Below are 25,941 nucleotides of genomic sequence, written 5' to 3' on the forward strand. Positions count from 1 at the left end.
TTTTTAGGTAGTTTTAAATTGTTTAGTGAACAAGTACTCTGTAAGGTCAAGTGATTGCTTATCTGCAACAGGCCTGACATTTATTCCTCCAGACTCCACTTAACAGTTCTGTGAGTGAGAATATGTCACAAACCAAAAACAAACAGACCCAAAAAAGAGAAAGTCGGGAACAGCTCATCCAGGTCCTTACTTTTTTCCATGAAGCTGTGAGATGACAAAACAGTTCAGTTTAGCTGCATTTTCTTGTTTTGTTAAGATTTTGAATTTCAAAACACTCCAGTGAAAGAAATTTGCCTTATTTGTAGTTCCTGAATAATTACCACCTTCAAGCTGGAAAAAGCTATTATAGCTCAAAAGTGACTCATTAACTTTATTAACGTTCACATGACCTTATTTGTAACAATTTTAACATCTCAAAGGGAGACACACTGAGGAGGAACACCTGACATCCACCTGCTGAATTTACACCCCTTTCTCCATTTTTTTCTCTTTATCATGATAAATAGCACAGGTTCTTTTCAAAATAAAACCCTGACCGTGCATGGAGAGCAGTAAGAGACAGTAACTGCATCTGCAAACAGCTCAACTGCAAAAACTGGGCAAAGCCTCAATCTCCAGAATTTATGGTGTTTCTTTAGTCTTCACTAAACCCTCTGTTCTGTCTCAATAATTAAATTTAACATGACACAGCAACTTAAGTATTCTAGGGCAGGTTGGTTTGTTTTTTTGGTTGTTTTTTTTTTCCTCCCCACAGGTCTTGAGACAAGGACAAGAGTTATGCTTGCTTGAAAATTTTATTGACAACTGTTTGGTCCCAACACACAAAACAGCACTTGAGCCACAAAAGAAAAGTGTCCAAACAAAGTAGACAGCTAAGAAAAGAAGTCTTTCTTCTCTCTCCCATTCCATGGAAAAAAATAGTGCATAAATTGAGGGCTTCAGTGACATTTTTTTCTTTTAAACAAATATGAATCTGAAGTAGTACATTTATTTGCTAAATTAAAGAATTTCATGGTTGCAATGCTTTTAAATCTGTAAGTCACATCATTCATTTAACCCTTTGGATAAAAAAATATATTGCAATTCAATTAGCTGTTTTGTTACACTATGAACACAACTTCTCAAAAGTATTATTCTATTACTTTCAAACAGCAATTTCAGCAGAATCACACATGAATCCAGGTAAGATATGCTGACCTCCATATGTGGTATAACCACCACATCACTTAGATAAACACCATATCTTCCTCTGAAGCAAAAACCTGGTTTTCTTTAGTACTCCAAATGACTTGTAGCTGCATCTCATGAGATACTATTTCAGGTTGGTCTCTTCTCCAGTGCATGCTCTTCTGAATCAAAGATCTAGACTGATCACTGTCAACCTTATCAAAGTTAAGGTGAAAGCAGATTTTCTTGCATTTAACGCACTAAAAACATTCCAAGAAAACTTACTTCTAAATTTCTTTTTCTATAGCAGTATGTCTGTAGAGGTTTACTGTGGACTCAAAATACTGTGCCATAATGCTCAGAAAAACTTCCCAGTGTTTCTTTGCACTTACAATGGCTATAAACTCACTACTGGTAATACTTGCCTAAATATAAAAGATTTTATAACAAAATCTGACTAGTAAAATTCTGTCCATAGCCATTGTTCAGTGGCATTTCCTGCTGCTGGCTGAAAAATTAGAGCCTGTGTTCCATCTCTTGCATATTACAATAGAATCCATCTAAAAAAAATACTCAGTTGGCCAGTGGAAAACTTCTAGTATAGGTTCTTTCAATACTACAAGCATTTATTTGCTGCCTGGCAAATACAACCCATTGTAAATGCCATGGTTACCCAGAATGGGTAGAAAGTCTCACACACTGGACAGTTCTGCTAACTAGAGTTAAGGTCATCCACTGACTTAGCCTCTCTCCCAAAGCTGGCCCTTGCAAAAGCCAACACAAGATACCACAAATTCAAAAAGCTGCCAACACTAGGAGTAAGTCTAAGAATAAAAACAGACACAGCTAAAAGACAGCACATCAAAGAAGGAGCTTCCCATTTACTGAACGTGCTTAAAAATAGAAAACAAGGTTAAGCAGAACAACCTTAGCATTTCCACATGTAGCTAGAACTTTCCTTACAGGTGGAAATAGCATCAATGCCTTCCATCACCAGCCATTTTAATAAGACCTGCTCCTTTATCTGTAATTTATGCATTAGATGCATATTTCAGAATCTTCCTAACTTCAATTCTAGACACAATGAAAATGTGTGTGTCTGTATCTTACACTCATGACATCAAGACAGTCTTTTCCTTAACCAAACCCATGCCAGACAAACTAAATACGAGGGAAGCATAAAGCATCAGTGTCCTAGAAAGCTCCTAAATGGAACTGAAAGCTACAGCAAAAACACATTTAAAACAAGTTTTACACAAGACCCACAGTCTCCTACAGACATCTTTAGACAAGCATTTCCAATGCAGTTACAAGTCATCTGAAAGGTCAGAGAACAAGTTTCCCCTCTGGAGGACAATCAGCTCCCCTTCACTCTTGTCATCCCAGGTCAGCGAGTTAAAATTTCTCAACAGGCTTTTGAAAGACAAATCATGCATTTCATTAATACTGTCTGAAACAATACCAGTAAGCAACAGCCTATAGAATACAATATGCTACATGTATGATTACATCACCAACAAGGCTTAAAGAAAATAAAATCTGTTCCGTGTTTGTTGAATTAATATTTTGCTTTAACTGAACACATTTATGAAAAACTGTAAAATTTAAGAATAATTTAACAAATGCCAGATTTTTTTTCAAAATAATAGAAAAAAATCTGCTCTGCTAACAGCTGTGTTCAGTGTAAAAGGAACAAAATCTTCACAGAATACATTAAATACAAATTAATTCCTCTAGGTTTTCCATTAAAATACACATGGGCTAGCAAACAGCTTTACTTTGTGCACAGTCCATAGGTATTTGTCTTTCACACTAAAAAGAGAGAGTTAAAGCTTGGTTACAGGCGCAAGTGAGAAGTTTGCTGCCAATTTGACCTTGTTTTTGTGTTGCTTTTTGGCTGGGCTGTCCGTTGCTTCTTTGTTTACTTGGGTTTCAGAGGACTGGCAGGGAGGCACTGAAGCATTCTCTGTGGTGTCAGATACCACAGAACCAGAGATCAGCTTTTCTTGGGCTGTGGTAACAATTGTCTGTTTTTCTTCTTCTGTTAAAATCATTATCTCTAAAATAAATAAGACAACTCGATTTACTGATGCTCTGTTTATTTTAAAAAATACTATTTCTCTGCTGTTAGGCAATAAAATACTCAAAGAGAATTCATTGGCCTGATTTGAAGCAACAAAGGGAGGCCAACTCTTACCTGGGAGGGGCGCAGGGCGTTCCTCAAACTGAATGAGGTCTGCAGACTCAAGAACCACGGGATCAGGTCTCAGCTGGGGGGATGGCAGGCAGGAAGGTACTGGCTCACACAGGAGATCAACAGGAGATGTGTTTGTGAGGCAAAGGAGTTCTTGCTCTGTTTGATTAGAAACTACAAAAATAAAGGAACATCTTTCAGAGCATCTGTAAGCTGTGAAGGTGTCACTACCATCACAGGTAAATGTAAAGTCTCCAGATGCAAATCTGAGGATTTCAGAACTATGCTCTATTTGAAATACTAACACCAACCTAATTTAATTAATGCTAATTAATCTCAGATTAATTTGTTGCATCAAGAGCAGCTAAGTAAATTCTCACCAGAATTCCCTGGCAAGCAGTACCCAGAAGCTCTCTTCCTACGTGTGTGTATATATATATACATAGACTAGCAGCTCAGAACACAAGCCTAACCACAAACTCAGAGAAGTTCAACAAGCTTTCAAGCCAAAATGCATATTTACACAAATTCAGATTTACTAACTCACCTTTCCCCATGCTGCTTCAATTATTCTGCTTATTTCCCCTAAGACAGTAAATTCCTTATATAAACCAATTTGCATTACCATTGCTAGGCCCTCCTAGATTTAGTTCCATTGAAGAAGTGGATCCTTGGGTCTCCATAGTATGTCCATTATTGTCAGCAAGTTGATTTCCATGATCATCTACATGATCAGCAGGGGGAAAACTAGGTGAGCTAAAACGAGCTACAAAAAGGCAAGTTAATTTGGTTAGTTAACTCAAGCTGCCTCTTAAAAATATAAAAGAAAACTAAGATACTACTCAAAATTGAAATGGCTTACTTTTCATATCATTCTTCAAGACTACAATTCTCTTATGGCCATGTCCTTTAATCCAGACCACCTATTAAGAAGGAAGCAGAATTGAACATCAGCATGTGCTAAGCTCAAAGCATTTGCTCACTGCCTTTCATCCTGCTTTGCACTGACATGATTTCCAATAGTAAACTAAAGCACATTGCTAATTTGTACTACACTACTCAAGTAAAGGCTCAAAGTAATTGATACCAAAGGCAAACAACAGTGCCAGAAAGTATACTAAATAAACATGAATGAAATGTTTAAACACGGAACCGAAAAATTCCTTTCTGTCACTCTTCAGAAAGATTGGCTTACTTAAAGGAAATTCTACAGCCACAAACTGTCACAGAATTATTCCAGAGCACTTAGGATATGTGGATGACAAGAACATGGCACTTCTGACAAGGTCCCAGAATTCTTCACTCCCAAACCCAATAATGCACTCTGATCAAAATGAAGGTTCAGTACTGTACAACCATTCATTCACACAGACAGAAAATCAATTCTCTCACTCAGAGATGCCAGGGATGTTTACAGCCTTACTAGGAACAGTTCTTAAGCAAAATTTCCTCAAGACATGTGCGCTGGTTCACTTTCTTTTCCTGATTTCTCAGAAGGGCATTAAAAACATAACTGGTATGAACTTCTCTGAAGAAGGTAATTATTCCAGTAAGTCACCCCAACTAACAGAAACTGTGGTTGTGTAACTACTTTTAAACCATGCAGAAATCTCTACGTAATTGTGCAAAACTGAGTTCTTCACACCTGTGGAATTGCTCCCAAGAGCTCTTCTAAATTATTGCATCCATATGCTTTAGGCTGCAGCACTTCTCCTGTGTATTTGCTGTATGCTACTGGGAACTCATGAAGAAAAATTTGCTGATAATGGTAAGTGTGAAGTAAGGACCTCACATTCTTTGCAAAAACATACAGATTTGTAAGCTTGACATATTCTTCTGCTGCACCATTGGTAAAAACCTAACAGAAAAAGGAAAAAAAAAAAAAGGATAAAGAATTAGAGCACACACTTCCATAGCCTCTAGGCACAATGGTTTTTCAAATATATCAGAAAGGCAAGAGCTTACACACCTCAACCAAGTAAGGCAGACTCTTCAGGAGTTCAGTTAAGGTCATAAATCCATATTCACATGGATTAAGCGAAGTACTGTGGACTGTTTCATAATGTTGCTTAAGCTGCTCAACCGAGAGCAAGGATGTTCCATCCCAGGACATCAGCAAGACCAGCAGCTGGGCAGTCAGAGTCCGCAGAGATTTTCTATTTATCAGCTGAATTTGCTTGCCAGATTCTGTGTCAACCACCTGGAAAAAATTATTGGGAAAGAAGTTAGGGACATAGAAGAGACTGAATTAAAAATAAGATGTACAGCTGGGGTTTATTTGAGCATAGCTGTACCTGATATTGAAAGACACACAAAATCAAGCATCCTATTACATGTAAGTATTTACTTTAAATATACAAAACCTGTACAGCTGTGCAGCAGTTTCTATCCACTGGTAGGTATGATTTTATTCTTTGTTACAAGCCACTTGGTCCTCACTGAGTTCCAGCCTAACTGGCTTGTCAACAAGCTGCTAAGTCAACAAAACTGGAGCAACTAAACCAATGTGCCCACATCCATGTAATTGCAACCTCTCTTTTCCACTGGCATAAAGACCACCTATGTATTTATGTTCAGAGTCAAAGTCTCAAACCATAGCTAAAAAAAGAAAAAAGTAAAGGAATTGAAAGCACTAGAAGACTGAAAACTACTACAGTTAGCAGAAAACTTTTTCACAGGTTGAAGTCAGGTGGGTTAAAATAAGTACTAGTATCTAGTACTAGAATAGTACTGTTAAAATAAGTACTAGAATCTTCCACTTATCATTTGCTAAATAAACATAAGTATTCTCAGAGAATGCTGCAAGGTTATAAAGGAGCAAAGAGAACATCATAAGAATACAGAAACTACATTTAAAACCCTTTTGCAATTTCCACTTCCTGACTTAACGCTGTATTCCAGAAACAACATTTCATTACAGGTACTGAGCCACGTCCTGTGAGACTGAAAACTCCTCAACACAATCCTCCCCACGTTCCAGAGGGGTAACAGCCAGGGCCAAAGGGTTACCTTTACAACGTGGCAGAGTTTCTGCATGAGGGCTGGCACGGAGCTGACGTCGAAGTCGTGCAGGCGCAGGGCGTAGCCGAAGGTTCTGCTGTACTCGGGCAGCAGGTCAGCCAGCAGCAGGGAATTGTCCTTCTGCGCCCGCAGCAGCTTCACAAACTGGGCAGCCACTGCCTTCACCTGCTCCACCTCCGTCAGCGTGAGAATCTTCTCCTCCCCACACTCCAGCACCTACAGAACACAAGTGACACTTTGCTGAGGTGATTGATGCAGTCTGGGTGAACAAAGTGTAAGCTGCAGCTCAAACTCAGGGCCTGCAGGCAGGGATTTGCTGTGCACCAGGACTCAGCCACCTCAAAAGTTGTTTGTACAGCAAGCAAAACCGTGTAATGTCTGAAATATAACAAAGCAAGTAGCAAAACTTTAACTTTTTTAAAGCAAACTGAACACAATTATAATAAAACTTAGCTCCAATTTTGAGACACTGGATTTTGTTTGAATTTGTTAACAGTCTCCTGAATGTGCTCAAAACCATGGACCATTTTACCAAAATAGCATTAAGATTTTCTTAAATACAGCTGTCTAAATGTTACAGGTGCAGAGTTTATAACTCACACTAAAGTTTATGAGAAATATAACCCCTGCTGAAACAGTTGTATACATTCCAGAAAAATGCTTTAGTCCAGCTTATGATTTTGAACTTACAAGTAAGACATCTGGTATGGCTTCAAAGAGTTCAAGTAGTTTTGTAAACCCATAGTAAGCGAGTTTGCACTGGCGCCCAAAGTGGTGGTGGTAACAAGGAATAAATTTATTGAAGGGCATTCGAAAATGGGGCTGGTGCCGCAGCAGATCCACCACCTCCTTGGAAAACTGCTTGGTTCTTTCAATTTCCTCCTGGGTACGTTCTAAAATTAAAAATACCAAAGCAAGAGCTACATCCCAACACACTTATAAAATGCAACAGAATACAATAAGCAAACACAGTGGCTGGTTTTCAGCATGATCATATATTATGCCAGGTCACTCTTTTCTTCTACCACTGAGACCTTTACTAGGCTTACAAGTTTAAAAGTCCAAAAGAGTCAGGTTATCAGGCCTTTAGAAGGTTTTTAAATGGCCAAATACGTTGTTTTTTTCCTGTATGGAAACAACCCACTGTCTGATCATTCCACAGAACACACAACTACATGCAGAAGTAGTAATGTTATTTTATGCTTTCTGCCACCTGTTTTCCTGTCTGTTCTATTTTAAGTGTTCAGAGAATGACATTCCTGATTTGCTAGAACTTAGCAACTTAGTTATAAAGGTAGAAACACAATTATAAAAAAATCCAAGTCACTCCTACACGCTTGAGTAACTAAAGCTTCAGAACAGTCAGTCAAAGAACAACCTATTTAGAAACAGCACAAGAAACTTTCATGAACATACCTCTTTTAGGAATACAAATCACCATTTCATTGTCTTGCTGTGACAAACAGATGGTTGTATCTGGAATTTCTGATATAATATCAGCCAGTTCACACACTCCATACTCAGTAACATCCCAATCCTTAGAGAAACACCTGAAAGTTTCAAAAAATTGTGTGTAATACAAGTATTAATGCATGCTGGGTAGGCAAAAAATACATTTTTTGGTGAGCTGAGAAAGTAAACCTCAAATCCTAAAAAAGATAATTTCCACATTAGCAGTGATACCATCCTGAAAAACAAAGGCAAACTAGAAGTCCATTCTAGCCAGAGAAGCAAGACTTACTGTCATGTGAACAATCAGTATAACAAAGAGTTGTACATATCAACTAGTGGTTTTAAGTGCTTTAGGAAAAATGTAATTGTGCTGTATATAAAGCTCCAGCTGGCTGCACTTCTAATACTCTGTATTTGCTTAACAGTTACAGCCATACACTCTTTTAAACAAAAACAGGTCTCGAGAGAAGGCAGAGATCATCGCCTGGAAAACATCATATTAAAGCTTCCCAATACTGTGTAATATATTAAAATGCATTTTACTCTTCCCACTTCTCCAACCAAAATCTCTCAGGAGCAAGGAACACTTCACAAACACTCTTATTGAACAAGTGGCCAGTGCTGACTCTACATTAAGTAGATTTATAAACAACCAATAATGTATTTTTGCCAAGAGTGGAAATAGGAAAGAGCACCCCCAAGAAAGAGCTGTTGGCACACAATTTACAACAGCACGCACGTAAAGGGAGATGCACAGGTAGCTCCAAGATGCCATGGTTTGTTTAAAGCACCCAACTATTACTTTCTATCTTCCTATTAAAGAAAGTATCAATCTTGGTTCTTTAAAAAACCTAAATAAAACCCTACTTTTGAGGATGCTAGCATAGAAGTTTCCAGATAGGTATTACTCCTAATTTTTGCCACTGCTAGAACAAGTTAAAGTAGTAAAAGTAACTCCTGGCAGTTAATCTAGTCATCTTATATTTCCTTCTGAAGAAAACCTAAGCTAAGTTTTTCCTTTACTGTTCATGTTAATGTGCCATGACCTACTTGCTTAAATCCAATGCTGCAGTCATGGCTTCAATGAGAACTAATGAAATACAATAACCCATTTCCAACCCCATTGAAGTTAAATGAACCTAAAGTATGAAAGGAAGGAATAAAATATGGCAGAGAGCTTTTAATTTTTGTCTTCATTGGAAGTGTGAACTTCCATATTGCAATGAAAAGGCAATGAAGTCGCCACAGTTTTGTTTTGAGATTTTACATCTGACTCCTCTTGCACTAGGTATTAAAATCTCCATTAATAGACAGGCCCTGCACAGTTTCATTAAGGTAACTTACCAGTGATAAGCCTGCAAGAATTCCCTCACAATAACTTGCTTGCTGGCCTGGGACTTGAGCAGCTTCAGTAAATCTTGAGTGAAGCGCTTCACCTGAGCTCTGTGTGTTAGCGTTAACAAGCGTTTGGAACCCATGCCAAGAATCTGAAAGAAAATCAGATTTGGTCACTCACACCCAGCACCCTCAGTAAAAGGCATTTAAAAGACAGTATTAGTATAGGAAGGCTAGAAGAAGAACATAATAGAGACAGCATCTGGAATGGCAGCCTCATGAGACCACCCACTTTCTGTACTAAGAATTATGCCCTTGAGAAATTAAAGATTTCATCCATGAGTGCTACTGCAACTTCTGCACATTTGTATTGGTTATTTAAGAATCCTACAACCAACTGCTGTTCAATGTTGTAAGTGAATGTGACCACAGGGGTTTTGTAGTAAGGTTACACGTCTTATTTCTCACAGAAATCTCTTCAAGCCACAGGCAACACATCTCAGCCCAACCCATGAGCACTCAGAATTTGCAAGTGTTCTTATGCTGCACGCAGCACAATTAAAAACTTTTACCCAAGCACCAGCCATAGGTTAAAAGCAGCTCCAAACTTTATTCCTGAGGTTTCCCCAGAAGTTGTTTCAAAAGGGTAGGCACAGAAACATCATCTCAAAAAAGAACACACCTACCAAGGTTCAGTCAACCAGCTCTTTCAAGGGGAGCTAGGTATTGCCCAGCATCTATTCCACAACAGCAACCAGGAATTCAGATGGCTGCAGCCACAATTCCCCAGGTCAGAGTGGCCCGTACCACATCACTCACCTGCAGTACATGAGGCACTGCTTCCAGCAGCTCCATTAATTTGGAGTAGCCATAGTCAGACACTCTGCATTGCTTTGCAAAGTGATGATGGTAGGTTGGGATGAATTTGCTGACAGGGATGACACAGGATGGTTGGCTTTTGAGCAGATCTATCACTTCTCGACTGAACTGAATGAGCTGGGGATTACCTACAGGGCTCTTGGAACGCAGAAGCCAAGGATCTACAAACAAAAAAGTCCTACTATTGTACCTTCCACAAGTACTCTTCCACTAGATACTTAACTTTACTTATGGATTGAAGCTACAGCATAGGAGAAAAGTGAACATTCAAGCTGAAAGCTTGAACAAAGCTTAAACACTTATACATGTTTATTTTATTAGCAGAACTTATTAGCTTAATTTTTTTAGCATAAAAAAAATTAGTTAAGAGAAAAAGCTTTAAGCAGAAATATTTACCTGCAGTAGGAGGTGGTGGTTTGTTATGTATCCATTTGATAACTTTAATGCCATTTTGGGCAGTGGCAATGTTAACTCCAGGAACACAGGTAATCAGATGTTCTAAGGGAACACCACCTTGGCCTTCTGGCACCATTTCAAGATCACTGAACTCTGACATGTAACAATCAGGAAAACTACAGAGGCAAAAAAAAGGCTTCCATTATACACTAAAATATCACTATTAATTGTCCTGAAAACAGTATTTTGAGACATTTCATGAGTAAGAGATTTCAACAACTTACTGACACGTTACAGAAATCTTCATAAAACACATATTTTAAATAAGTGTGCTGTTTTTGCTAAACAAGATTTTTAGAAGTGATCACTTCATAGTGTATTCATTTGCGCTAAAGGATACCATTTTATGTAAGAACTGAATTTATATACAACAGGTAATTCCCAAAAAGTTTTAAGTCTTCAACCTATCAGACCTTACTAAAACCAGAAATTAAAATACTTTACCTTAGTAAAGGCACAGTACCCTCATGTGTCTGTAGAAGACTGTGAACTTGAGGAGCAAACGTCTTCAGAGACAAAACCACAAAAGGAATTCTATAAGAATCTGGATCAAACTCATGTTCACTGCAAAAATAAGAGGTTCGGGTTTTTATGCTTACTCTACACACAGCTTTAACATAATATCTGTGCTCACATAGATATTAAACATTATACTATATGCATATAATATACTGCTACTAGTGACAACAGCACTTGTAGTGTACTGTGTACTTGCAGTGTAGTGTACTTGTAGTGTACTGCTTGTACAGTACAAGCAATTTTCGTAATTTTTTCCCCCAAAAAGAATACAGCTACACCAAATTTCCAGAAGTAACATTTAGAAGACCATATTTTTATTACCTATGAAAACTTTAATTTTAAATTTTAGCAGCACATACCAGGCAGTTAACAATAATCACCTAATAACTGCTCTACTAGCACAACCTGGCAGCTGTTAAATTAAACAAAAAACTTAATACATGACTTCAAGAAACCTGCAACTCACTATGAATCACTTACTAAATATAGCTGGAGGACAAAATCAGCAACAATTACATAATGAAATTCAGGTAATAGAAGTCTCTAGTATATATAACCTTCTTACATAACCAGAGGAATGCAGGGAACCTTCCAGCTTCCATTAAAGAGGTGCTCAATCCTGGCAGCTGTGCTAGAACACAATCATCTTACCTGGACACACCAGCCCATGAGAGCTGCCTCAAAAATCCACTGGCCCATCTCACTACTTTCTGCCTTATACTTGTAAACATGTGAGCAGTGATTAGAGCACATTATGAGAACACACACCTCAACTTTAATATACTGGTTCACTGTTAATGCAGTTCATATATTTGAAATATTTATAGTATTTTATACACAGCTTACATAAAGTCTTTATTCAGGCAATGCTGCTTACAAACAGGCTCGTGATATTCCAACTCTTCAAATATTATTGGACTACAGTTTGCTGAGGAGCCATCGTGTGACTGTGAAGATCCCAAGGGGCTCTGCCTGGCTTGGCTGCTGGGCAGGAGGCACACGAGCCTCCCACTCCCCTGGTCACGGATGGCCACGGTGTCCGTGAGTTTGTACAAGTCTGAGACAATCAACTTACGGCCAAACCTAAAAGGGAGACATTGAAATAAAGGCACTTGATAGAAGCAGGAGAGGCAATGCTGTGATCTGCCTTTTTTGTTTAATTAACAGGAACATGCTAGAAAGTATTTGATGCAAAATGTTAAGGTAACTAACCTATTCAAACAAGTAAAATACTGAAAGCAGAACCCTCTAAAAAAGGCCAGTTTTGCCATAACTATCTCTGGGTAGTTATGCTATATGCTGCAGCAACTAAGAACAAAAATTCATCATTCTCCACTCTACTACTCTAAGTCACTGCAAACAATCATACATGATCAGATTTTTTTTTTAGAAGCACTGGAGAGGAAACCACCAGGAACTCTACCTTTTTTCATAGATTTCTATGAATTTGAACACAGGCAAGCAACAAGCAGGTGCATCCTGCAGAATCGACATTGCTTCTGAGCTGTAAGAGAAGTTTTGCAGCATTAGCACAAAATTAATCTGCTGTTATTAGACTCCAGCCTAAATTAGCAAGGTATATACAGATGCAGTTTATGAACTATACATAAAACAGGACAAAGTGTGTTCCATTCCAGCACTACAAAAGCTGTCATTTTAGATCAGGGAGCACAAGTAGTAACATTTCTGCTAATTTACAAGGTCATGTCTCTGAAGGACTTGCATCTTTCATAGGTGGTGCTAAGATCTGAGCACCTACAAAATGCAACAAAGCTGCAGCATTAGAAGTTACCAGCCTGGTCATTACATTACAAACTTTGAACAGGCAAGAATGAAATAAAGCTGTAAATTCTACCATGGCAAGTAGTACATAATTGTACAATACTCTACAGTCTAAGCACTAGTTTTATTCTGTGAATAAATTATGACAACTTTTTTCCTAACACTTTCTTTCAGTAAGAAAAAAAAAAAAAAAAAGACTTGTATCCTCACTAGCATTAGCACTCTTAAGTTGTATCATGTTCCAGGTAGCAAATGAAATGCTGTTGGTGTTTCCAACTGCGTACCCACCCTCAAAAACTAAATTCATACACACTTTCTTGGAAGAAAGAAGAAATAAAGATGCCCAGTGTAATCTTAACTCAGCTGCACAAATTAAGTTAAAGGTATATCAGTATCATGCAAGAATAGTAGCACAGCTATTAAACCCTCTTAAACAAGGACCTAGAGTCTTCAGATGGAACTTAGAACATAAGCAGTGCAGAAATGCTGAACTAAAAACCAGCCTAGTAGTATTTAACACATTCATCAGATCACACAACAGATTTTACTTTACTTCCCTATTATCCCTTTAAGCAGTATTTTAAATCATCTCTCAGTTACTAATACATGCTAGGACAACTAAGAAGATGCCAAAGTGCTTATTACCTAAGTAGAGAGAGTGATTTATTAGCAGCTCCTGTTGCTAATGAGACCTGGATCCTCTTACTGCCAATTTTGTATCTGTGCAGACTGTTGACAGCACTGATGGCTTCTTGCAGATTTTCCATCTGAACCATAGCCTTCAGCTGGTAGTCTGTGTGGGGACTGAGCTCCACACTTTTTACCTGAGAGGAAGAAAACACTTCATGCACTTACACTAAAACATTAACCCAAGGTAAGTCACCCCTAGAGCCAACAACAAAAGGGAAGGGAGTGTGATGAACCACAGCCATCAAGGCAATGCAACCAAGAGCCAAGCACAGTGATCCTGGACTAAGGCAAGCCCGTGGTATTTCATTAACACAAGCATCATCTTTCAATGTAAAGTTTATGCCAGAAAAATGTCATCCATAGATGAGACAAAAATAGGACCACTGACCTCACCTTCCATAATTGCTTTTTACTAATTCACACTTCCCCTGCTTTTGATCACTTCTGACTCAAAACAGTTTTTACTGTGATTTTTAAGCTGACATTAGGAATTCATCTCTACAGCTTAAAAAGGTTATCCTGTTAAAGCTTAAGTCTCATCCCTACATACTAATGAGCCACTTAGTAAGAATTTTATATAACAAACTTCAGAATACAGATCAACGAAGACCACACACAAATGAAAAAACTTGGACAGCTCCGGTCTTTTTAAAGAAGAAAAACCCTCACAATCCATCCTTTTAACAAGGTTTAGAAGTCCTGCTCCAAAACCTTTCTCTTTCTGCTCACCTGCACCTAAAACCACATCCCTAAATACATAAACAGGAACTATTTAAAAACAGATTTCATAAAAGAATTTGTGCCTTTACCTTGCCATGTCTTGAGAAGATTTCTTGTAAATTTTGCTGCAACTCTTTTCTGGACAATCTGTAATCTATGTTGCTGATCTGAATGTCTGCACCATTTGCAAAGGGATCAGGGCAGTCTGTACCACTGGTATGATTCACTACATTGAATGTGAGTGGAGATGATCTATTTGAAAGGTTGGGAGACATACTCCTGTGTAAAATAAAAATATTTATGAGCTCAAGCAACTGCTCTACTCCAATATATACATCTCAAAATCAGATAATAGACACAGGTCAAGTGCATAAATACAGCACTTAAAAGGGTTTTTCCCAGCACACATGTGCAGGCAAAACAAACTCCAGCACAAACAAATCAGCTGTGAATAATCAATGTATACACTGCTGACACCTCACTTCCCCTCCCAAGACAGACAGACACTTACCGAGATGACCAGCAACTCTGAGACATGAGTAAAGGACTGAGTTGTCTTGAGGCCGTCAACTTACTGAAAGCAGAGGGATAGCTGACCTGAAATACAGTTTCATCTTTATCTTTTTTATCTACAGGGGAATTGGTAATGCTCCTGGAAGCAGAGGTCTCTTTCCTATTTACAAATATATATAAGAAAAAAACATCATGTTGCAGAATTTACATTAAAAAAATGCATAACTAACATCAACATATTTTTTTATTTTTAAACATACTTCTGACTATTTTTGGAGGATGATTCTCCTGCTCCCATTTTTTTGGTTGCCAGAGACACAGAAGTTACTGCATTAGAGTTACTCTGAGGAGAAGGAATTTGTTCTCTTAAACGTTCTTGCTGGTTTTCAGTATTTTTACTGATGTTCTTTGATTCAAGGCGGCACAGCTCCTATGTGAAACAGATAAAAGGTCAGCATAAAAGCACCAGACATCCCTTGCCAGAGGCCTATTTTCTGATGGAAGGCTAGATGACTGACCATTCTTTCTTTAATAGTGTTTTCATTGGTATTTAATAATAAGGAATTTTTAAATTTCTGTGGCAGAAGACAGTGTGTTTAGTTGAAATGTTTTGCTACACTGTAGGTCTAACCCTAATTATCATTAAAACAGGCAAAATGGATCACTATCCATTTTGCTTGTTTTAAGGAGACATAGAGTTAGACCTACAGTGTCTAACTTCTAGATATTACTCACTCATCACCAGTGCAAAAGTCAAAAGTGGCTAGAATTTGAGAGCAAGTACCAGCAGTATTTCCAAACTGACAAAAACATGGCAGGGAGGGGGGACAACAACCACCCTCACATTAACTGTCTGTTTCCCAAGTAGATGAACACAGCTCTCATTCAGGAATATCACCACACATAACAGTTATTCATTTATTAGGACTGACAAGTTAAAGCAGTAACAGAAGCAATCCTCAGAACACTAGGAAAATCAAGAATAGGGAACAAGGCAGAACAATACCTGTAAACTTTTGACATTTGTGGGTTTGATGACAGATCCATGAATCTGGAATCCTCTCCCAGCAGAGCCTTTGGTACCAGCAGACTGATCATTTGAGTCTTTGTTGAGGAGGCACAGCTTTGTGTTCTTGTTAACTTTTTTGGGAGACTTGACCTTGTCAGTTCCCACAAAGCTGGAGCTTTTTGTTTCATTGAGTTCTTTGTTTTTGGGAGTGAAAGACACTACAATCCTGTTACCAAAAACATCTTCATTTTCCATTCGCTTCCGCGCCCGTTCTGCACTTTCCTGGTTTAAGAAGCGGAGAATTGCACCACTTCCAGAAATGCTCAGCACCTTCCCTCCACAGTTGTCTGACAAACGCCTCAGGCGATTGCTGACACTTTTGCTGTCTCTGTTTGTTGGCAGATTATAGACATATAACAGCGTATGACAAGCCTGTTAAAAGGGAGGAAGATTTTAATTTGATTATGCCAGAACACCCTCTGGTCCAAAACCAGCAGTTCTTAATACTGCTTCTAGCAACCATGCCCTCCTCCCATCACCAAGTCATTCCTTTCGCAGCACCCAATTTGTTTGAAAAACTCTTATACCAAGGTGGAGCCTCAAACTTCCATCTCCAATATAATTTAAAGTCAGAATAGACTACAGAGTCCCTCATCAATGGATCAATACCTGATCAATTCTCCAGATGAGAAAGCACCATTGTTAACTATCCAATAACCTATATATTCTATACATGCATGTGAAAGCATAGGTCAGGACGTTATTCCAAAAAACAAAAAGTCATGAGTACTGTACAAAGACACCACAACATGTCCAAAGGGAATCACCAAGGAAGGCAAAAATCCAACAAAAGGCACAATCACTCAAAACTTCAGAATGCATCACTAAGATAATGCACAATTAAGTTCTTACCCAAACTTTCTGCAAGGGAAAGAAAGCATGTACAATACATTATCTGGTAAAATATTTATTGGTAAGAATGTGCCTTTACTACTTCACTTTTTAGTTAACTACTTTCACATTTAGTATTTCACTCTTCCTGCCTGAAAGCAGAAAGCAAACATTCACATGGTAGTAACTGAAATACAGACAGTGGCCAAATACACATCATTCCCCATCCTAATTAACACACGTAATTTCAGCCTGCTCTCGTCCTAAATTACAACAAAAACCACAGTTTGACACTTGGAAATGTCTGCTGCATCAAGAATTAAAATCTTTACCGGCATTTTCAGTGGTAACCTTGGTGGCAAGTCTGAAATAAATTCTTCAAAACAAATAAGTTCGTGGGCATGATGTAAGAGTGCTTCTGAAGCTTGGTTTTTATGTACCAAAATTATTCGGAAACCATGTCAATGTCTCAGGTCACTCAGTTCCAAAGCAAAGTTCACATCCGCTGGAGGAGGAAAAGATGAAAGAGACAAGGAAACACTTGAAAAATCTAAAATATATGACCAAATGAAAAAAACCCACAAATCTCACTCAAGTTCTATTTCTCATTGGAAATTTCCAGTGAAAAAGCACCAACAGCTACAAGTCTTCTCAGCCATTATTTAAATCAGCAGTTCATATTCAGTCTCAAGACAAGGGCTTCCTTTTAACAGCAGCTTGTAGCAATTCATCAGCAGGGCACTGGACTGGTACTGGGTATTTCTATAGCAAACATTTGTTTAGCTTTAGGGAGAAACCCAAGGCCAACACACAGCAATTCAATAGCTGAGTGGATTGCACTGTATAATATAGAATATGTTGCTATGAGAATTAAAAATATACATTTTGCTCAGACCACATACACAACTCCATGAGTCTTATTTTCACTTTCGACAGTAGTCACACACATAACTACTGACACTCAAAAAGGCATCAAATCATAACAGTGACTGAACTGAGCCAAGTTTTCATCTTACTGCCCCTGCTTTTCCTTTGCTGCCACTGACATTAAGAATTTCTCAACAGTTCAGTTAAAGCTGGTCCTAAACACTACCCATGGAAATCAAAATAGTGCCATATGTAAAAATACTATGGAAGAGAGGAATTGAAGCCAGCACTGTAGCCGAGTACCACGAACACTTACTCGACACAAGAACCACAGTGGCAGGTGCAGTGTGTGTATCAGCAAATCTCCTCAGACTCTGTCTGAGTTTGTCATCAGCAGCATTCTTGGCTGTAGCATTGATGTGTGCAACAGTCACCTGTGGAAATACATGGAAGCACTCTGAAGAAAAGCTTCAACTTGAATTGCACTTACTTCAATGGAATTAAAAAAAATGCAAGCTCTTGCATGCACTTTTAATTTATGTATAGAACAGAACACATAGGGATCAAAAACTGTTCTGTGAGCACTAAACTTCAACCCTAGATGTTCAGCAATGTCTTTGGAGTGACTTCTGCTGTTCTGCATTAAGGATCACAAGTCATACACCTCAAAAACATTCCAAAAAACTGTCAACCTGTTATCATATCTGCAATTTAGAGGGTGGAAATTTCTGACATAGAAACCAGCAAAAAAAAGTTATAAAAAAATACCAAGAAACAGAAGGCATTGTTGGAAATATATGGTGCTCCAAGCAATAGCACTAATCTACAGGTGTCCTTACTAATCAGCACAGTATTCACTAACAAAGTAAAAAAGTTAATTTCACAGAATCATACTTCCTTAAGGTTAATCATTTGATCATAGATTTGAAGGATAACAACTCCACCACCACATTTTACTGGATGAGATAATCACACTCTTGTGTGAAAACTAAAACTAAAGCTAAACCAGTTACCTACAGATAACAGAATGCAGATTCACTTTTAAAAACTAGCACAGCAGCAAAAATAAAAGAAATCGGTATTAGAGACCCCACCCATAAACTAAAGATGCACTACACCCACAGAAGCAAGCAAAGCTTTAATGAATGTGAATCAATCTTGGCACACTCGAAGTATATAAATTCTCAAGCAAGAACACCAAGCTGGTGCAGGTTTGATACCTGGCAGTTGTTAAGCTCCTGAATAACTTCTTTATTTTCTTTACTGATGTCACACACACAGATGAATTCTGCCTCTCTGTGACCTTTAAAAAACTTCTCCCGAATCCTCTGCACAACTGCTACAGCCGAACGGCCAGTGGGAACCGAGCAGTTTTCAATATCCCAGAAGACTCCAATGGGGGGCAAGTTCTCCAGAACCTGGCCTGTCACTGCAACTTCCGGGGACCCTGTGCAGATATAAGAAAACAACTCATTTTTATCTCCAAACACTGAAAACATTAAACTTAGCATAGTATCATCTCTGCACGTGGGAAGCCTTATGAACAACACTCCCAGGAATTCAAGTTCAGTTTTACTTTCTTAAGGAATCCAACAAACCATCAGTCTTAAACAAGAATTTAGTCACTGTCAGATTAAGATAAAGAGGCAAGACAACTTTGACTTTACTTTTAAGCTCTCAAACAATCAAGTAATGTATTTGAAAAAAAATTACCAAATGCCACAAAAAACCTGCCTGAAGTTGTGTAACACTTGGTGCTGTATCAGTAACAGAAGCAAAACATGGAAGCTGTTCAAATTTACACTGTGGATTAGATAAGAAATCTAAACAAGACTGGATGAGATGACCATGATGGTGATTAGAGAAAAATCAAGGCAATACAGAACTAACAAAGTATCCTACAGCTCAGCTCAGGAGAGCGAGCTATAGAATTTTTGCTACTGCGGGTTAAGCTGGTGTTTCAGCACTCTGAAAATATATTTAAATTTGAACTAACATTATGTAACCATTCCATCCCCACAAAACAATTTGAAAAGAAACATGAGGAACAACACAGAATCTTCACAGTTCAAAAACAAGCTACTAATTAATGTTACCTGAGAATTTAAAATAAGGCACACCTGACAATCATATTTGTTTGTGAGTATGTTGGTTGTTTACCCGAAAGACTCACTGGAATGGCATTTGGTAAAAGACACTTGATTGATGTGTCTCACCTTAAAAACCTTAAAATAGATGCAGTTTTAAAGTAACAGTAAAACTATCAATTTCTTAATATTCTGTGACTTTGAAGTTTATAACTTTTATACTAGATATAATTTTGTAGTTGAAGCAGTACTGACATTGCAGAAAGAGCAATTATTTCAGACAATATTTTCCTCTTAAGAAACTTGAGAATTACAAGTGTTACACCTTTACTGCATATGGAGTGACAATAGACACTAGACTATGAAAATGCTTTTCAAATATGGCTGAAGATAATGTCTTTATACATCATCAGAACAAAGTAGCTTCCAATTCAGCAGAATTTTTCTAATTCTTAAAACAGTAAAAACAATAGTAAAATCAAAACTCTATGTAAACAATATATTAAATTAGCTAAGTAGTCAGAACATGTTAAAACAAGTAATGAATTTTCAAAACAGAGACAAGGTTTGGTTTTTTTTACTATTTAGTCTTCTATGGCTTTATAGAAGTTTCCAGATAATAGTGCAATTTAAGAGAATTCTTGCTGTGCAACAGTATCTAAAAGGAGAACATCCACTAAATGGAAGTTTCAAACAAATGTGGTTTACCATATTTCTGTGGTGATTTGCCAAGGCTGCTTGCCAGTATCAAACTCTTCTCATTTCCTGTTCCTTTGGTTCCACAGCCATTACAGAGTGGGATAGGAACAGGTGCAGTCTGTGCACTTGGAGGAGGAATATTTGGCCAGATTTTAGCAGCATCAACTAGGCTGTTTCTGGTTGGCTGTTGGGACAATTTTTCAGAATACATGTTCATTTAGTATACAATATTAACACATGCTATTCCATGCTACAAACACTCGGCTTCCCTTCTGCAACAAATGCCAGTTCAGATGTGCTTTACAAAGGTAATTAACAACAGTATGATGGCATGAAGGAAGCTTCTATCCCAGCATACTCAGCTTTAAATTTCCAAATGCAAGGAAAGATTTTACTAAACTCAACAGATCAAGACATGCCACCTTTAAGTAGTACTAATATGTATCCTTTAAAAAAAAAACAACAAAAACCAGAGACCTAGTATACAAAACCTGCACATGGAGAGTAGAAGGTGTGATAATTCCAAATATATTGAATTCACCATTTAGTTCACTAAAGTGATGTTTTAATTTTATATTGGAAACTTAAACTTAGAAATTTAAGCAACAGATATTGCAAAGTTGAGTATATTATTTCACTAGAAATTCCTAGTTATTCCTATATTCCTAAATATTCCAGCACAGTTCTAACAAGTTCTGGATTTTACTAAATTGGTACTAAAGTATAAATTACAAATTTGGGAAGACTGAACTAAAACCTATCAAACCAAACCAGGACTAGAATATCCTTGTAGCATAAGACGTATTGCCTGACTTACAAATGGCTCTTTATTGATCAGCTGCCCAAGGGTACATCTTAACTGCTGTTAGCCTTTTCTCAGAGTCCCTACCATGGAACTGTTTAATTGGAGCTGTAAAGAAGAGATGACTAGATTTGAAAGAAGTTAAAACTCCACTTGAGTACATTACAGATCCCCTGTAGGTTGAACACTGTGATAGCTCTTTTGTCTTCCCATTGCACTGAATGGTACCTCAGGAAAGAGCTCAGCTTCAAAAAGGCTGTCTGCACATTTGGACTGTGCATCACCAACTAGGGGGATGCAAGCCGCACCCACAGGAGCTGGGTTTTGCTCAAGCTACCCAATTTCAACACGAACCATGTAGCACATTAAGGAAGGAGAAAGATGGGGTGTACAAACCTTGCTCAAGCAGTCAGTGCAGTAGTGAGAGCCCTTCAGACACACGGGGGGCACCACGTTTAGGTGCAGAGGGTTGGCGCACACGCGTGGCGGCAGCTCCGGCTGTGCAACGTGCTCGTCCAAGTGCCCCGCAGCCCCACTCGTGAACTCGGGACAGGGGAAATAGCCAGAGGATGGGCAGCTCGGCAGGGCTGGGAACTGATGCAGTTTGTGCACGTTACCATGACAGGGCTGGAAATGGAGTTTTCCACAACAGGCCAGATGCTGACAGGAAGATACACTGTTTTCTACACACATACCAGAGAACTCACTGGAAATTCCTGCCAAATTGCTTCTAGCTGGAGGGTTCTTCAGTGAAGATGCAGACTGATAAGCAAATCCTGACCCCACTTGACAAGTTATCGTCCCAGTGCTTTTTGAGTCTAGTATTGTGCCAGGGTGAATCAGATTCCCACCTCCACCACCACCACAATGCATTTGTGGAGTGCAAGAAGAGTCAGAGCCATGAGCACAGCAGCTTACTTTGGGGCCAGGGGAAAGCTGTAGTTGCTGTTGCTGAAGAGGATGAACATCGGGAAGCGGCACTGCTGGAAACAATTTAGAGCCAGCATGAGGAGATGAAGCATCCTTCAATTCTACAGCAGCTTTCTTGTTCTCCATGTAATCTTTCTGGAAAATGAAAGCTCAGTTACATTCAGGTACATGAATAAAACAGTAATTTTATAGCGTAATAAGCACATTTTTAGACTATTACAATTTTACATTTAAAATGCTATCTTTATGACTACTGTTACCTTACTGACTGAACATGTAAATATTAAAGAGGACCATGCTTACATGTGCCAGCCCTAGGTACACTGGTATCAGTGGACTTTGGAAGCAACAAACCCAGAGAGCTATAAACCAAGTAGCAAGGAGTCCACAAAACAGAATCAGAAAAGCAGAAAACTGTTAGGCTAAGGCTGAGAGAACCACTTCAAAACTTGCAGATCCATAAGTCTTCCTATTTTAGTTAGAATAAAGATGTAAAAATTTTATTAAAATTGTGAATGTATTAAAAAAGTATGACTTAAAAAAATTAGAAATTACACCAAGTAGGTAATAGAGCAGAGAAGGCTAAAGTTTCACAACAACACAAATCAGAGTTTTTGTCTACTCTGATTTAAGCTATTAAGAAGTACAGACAAAGCACAGACAAAAAGAGAAAGTTTTTTAAAATGCCAGCAGTGAAAACCAAGCAAGGTTAAAAGAAGCACAGAATAGTCAAGGTCAGAAGAGGTAATCTGCACAGAACACTGCTACAAAACTTCTGAACAACTTTTATTTTTCAAATTGAATTTAATGCATTTCCTACTACACATGAATGAATAATTAATTACTCATTCCTCTCTACTTGATGCTACATCTCATGAAGATAAACTCAGCCAAAAATCTGTCTGGAACTGATTGATATAATAAATTCCAGATTTTATGGCAGCTTCCTTCCTAACCCTCAACACATGAAAACAGCAACATGCTCATCCATTTGTCTAATGTCTTTACTTAGTCAGATTAAATGTGTGTGAAAAGTGTTATTTAACAGTTGGAGCTCACTTGCTCAAGTACCTAATTGTGTTGTACTACTCCTTCTAATCCTTAGCCCTTTGCATCTTAAATGCATAGAATGATGTACATTACAGAAAAGGAACATTAAAAGAAACGGGAACAAGGGAAAAGTGAGACCTTGTGAAGAACAGTATCCACAATTGCTGTAGCTACTACATCTTAATAATAATTCAGAGAACTAAATCTGCCTCCAAACTAAACAGATGAATTGGAAGCATGACCTCCCTACTCCACTCTTCAGCAATTACTTGGCAGAGCTCCCCAGAAGCTCCTTACACACCTTCTGGGCAGCCAGCTGCATTATCCCAAACAGCTGTGGAGAGGAAAGCCTGACAAGCAAAGCAGCTTGCCCCTTCTCACCAACACTGGTGTGAGAGCTGTGAACACAACCAAAGCCCCAAACCCCCAGGCAGGTTTTGTACTCACCTTGGCAGCTGCTGCCTCCTCCTGCTCCTCCCCACCCCCTTTAGTCAGTAACACCACTGGAGTCAGGCACCCATCCCCTCTGCACTGGGAGCCCAACCACCCTCTCAGGGCAGGCAGAAATTACCGTTTTTGCACTACAAGGCAAAGCCTTCTCAGCAGCAGAAAAGCAATTAGAAAGTTTCCAGAGCCATGGCTTAGCATCATTCTCTTGTCTCTGAAGCCATCCCAAGGATCTATTGCAGAGGTTCTCCGTCCTGTTTCCTTCCATCATACAGCCAAACAAAAAGGTTCAACATCCTTTCATCCCCCCTTCCTTTCATTCTTCCCACCTGCTAAGAGGAAAAAATAAAAAGCACGCTTTAAATAACTTTTAAAGCAAGACAGAGAAAAATCAAGGCGGTCTTAAGAATTCCACTACTGCTCTGTCAGTGAACCTGCATTAATGATGTTAAACTTAATTATGCCTATGGCCAAGGCTTTAGCTACCCTTTTAAATAAAGGAATGCTCCTTGTGACCCACAGCACAGAAGAACCAGTCTGAAGAGAAACACCTTGAAGTCCATGGCATTAGCTGGAGCCACACAGCTGCTGACACAAAACAGTACCCTCAGACTTTCAGTGCACTCTCCTAGAAAGCAGATCCAGGGGGCAAGAGCAGCTCAACTGTAAATACACAACAGCTGCAATGGAACTCAGCTGAAATAATTGAGCTGCATATTCATTGTTTTTCCACTGGCTAAGAAAACCTGTACACAACACACCTGCATTAAGCACACAGTATTTAGCATTTAAACAGAGCTTCAAATTATTAAAGTAACTTACAAGTACTTCTGCTAATCCTCAAGCTGCCCTCCTGCACATCAATCTAGCTTTACAGAATCACAAAGCAGTAAAGCAACCTAAGGCTCAGTACCAGAAAAACAATGGTTAGCAATGAAGCCTTCTTAGCCTCCAATTCCGTGCTGCATTCATTACACTACACTCCTTCAGGTTCTTGCGTGTTTAATGTTAAACACAATAACCATAGAACACATTACATGGCACTACATCTACCTCTGCACTGTTTTTAATCTCGAAAGAAGTTTTACTTTTCCTTTTAAGCACAAATATTTATTCACGCGAATCCTAGCTATCCAAAGTTTATGCTGCCGACAATAGCAAGTTCATCAAGTTTTACAACTCCAGAGCACGTTACTTTCGCATGTGTCTGATAGCAGCGGTTTAGTCGGAATTAAAACGATAACTGAAAAGAGTAAGCGTGACATTAACCTCACATGCCCGCGCTTTACCCTCTGCGTCCCGGGGCTCCCGGGGCGCTTCCAGCCCGACCGTCCCCACGCCGCCGCACGGCCCCCAGAGCGCTGCCGGGCTCCGGCCGCCCCGGGCCGAGGCGGCCGCAGCTCCGGCCGCAGGACGGGCCGTGCCGTGCGGGGCCGGTCCTGGGCTGCCGCAGCAGCCCCGCGCTGCCGGGGGCCCGGCCGTGCCCCCCCGCCCGCCTCACCTGCGCCGGCCCCGCCGCCCCGCGCCCGCCGCCGCCGCGGCCCCTCCGGCCCTTTGTTGTCCTCCCTCCTCCCGCTCCGCTCCTTCTGCCGCCAGGCGCCCCCGCGCGCCGCAAAGCAGCGCGCTGCCGCAAAGCCGGCCGTCGTAACGCCCCGCGCCCGCCTCCTTTAAAGCGGCGGCCTTGAGGCGGGCCCGGAGCGGTGCGAGGGGAGTAAAACACCCAGAAACCCGGGTAAAACACAGAGGAATCCGGGTAAAACACACAGAAACCCGGGAAAAACACACAGAAACACGGGAAAAAACACATAGAAACCCGGGTAAAACACACAGAAACACGGGAAAAACACACAGAAACCGGGGTAAAACACACAGAAACCGGGGTAAAACACACAGAAACACGGGAAAAACACACAGAAACCGGGGTAAAACACACAGAAACCGGGGTAAAACACGCACAAACCCGGGTAAAACACACAGAAACCCGGGTAAAACACGCACAAACCCGGGTAAAACACACAGAAACCCGGGTAGAACACGCACAAACCCGGGTAAAACACGCACAAACCCGGGTAGAACACGCACAAACCCGGGTAAAACAGGCACAAACCCGGGTAAAACACGCACAAACCCGGGTAGAACACGCACAAACCCGGGTAAAACAGGCACAAACCCGGGTAGAACACGCACAAACCCGGGTAAAACAGGCACAAACCCGGGTAAAACAGGCACAAACCCGGGTAGAACACGCACAAACCCGGGTAAAACAGGCACAAACCCGGGTAGAACACGCAGAGACTCCACGGTAACACAGCGCCGCAGCCGTGCCGTGAACGTGCAAAGGTGTGAGCAGGGAGGGCTCAGAGCAGGGCCCGGGCTCTGCTCCCTGGGGCCCAGCAATGGCACAGCAGGAACGGGCAGGAACTGATGCCCA

At 39.7% G+C, this 25,941-nt stretch overlaps 1 protein-coding gene across 1 annotated transcript; it reads right to left on the reverse strand.

Moving 5' to 3' along the window:
- Nucleotides 1-775: 775 nt before the first annotated feature.
- MARF1 (meiosis regulator and mRNA stability factor 1) lies at nucleotides 776-25,027 on the reverse strand. Its single transcript, XM_053957611.1, is given in 27 exon segments — nucleotides 776-3,226; nucleotides 3,365-3,535; nucleotides 3,987-4,127; nucleotides 4,224-4,284; nucleotides 5,007-5,219; nucleotides 5,331-5,561; nucleotides 6,371-6,598; nucleotides 7,073-7,275; nucleotides 7,799-7,932; nucleotides 9,179-9,321; nucleotides 9,989-10,209; nucleotides 10,445-10,620; nucleotides 10,949-11,068; nucleotides 11,870-12,106; nucleotides 12,447-12,527; nucleotides 13,451-13,629; nucleotides 14,305-14,494; nucleotides 14,727-14,888; nucleotides 14,989-15,158; nucleotides 15,735-16,169; nucleotides 16,961-17,133; nucleotides 17,812-17,929; nucleotides 18,716-18,942; nucleotides 20,291-20,465; nucleotides 21,480-22,148; nucleotides 23,635-23,842; nucleotides 25,012-25,027. Coding segments are annotated over 26 exon segments (5,238 nt in total). The 5' UTR covers nucleotides 23,782-23,842; nucleotides 25,012-25,027; the 3' UTR covers nucleotides 776-2,993.
- Between the last annotated feature and the right edge of the window lie 914 nt (nucleotides 25,028-25,941).

Source organism: Vidua chalybeata, chromosome 16 (assembly GCF_026979565.1).
Source record: "Vidua chalybeata isolate OUT-0048 chromosome 16, bVidCha1 merged haplotype, whole genome shotgun sequence".
NCBI lineage: Eukaryota > Metazoa > Chordata > Aves > Passeriformes > Viduidae > Vidua > Vidua chalybeata.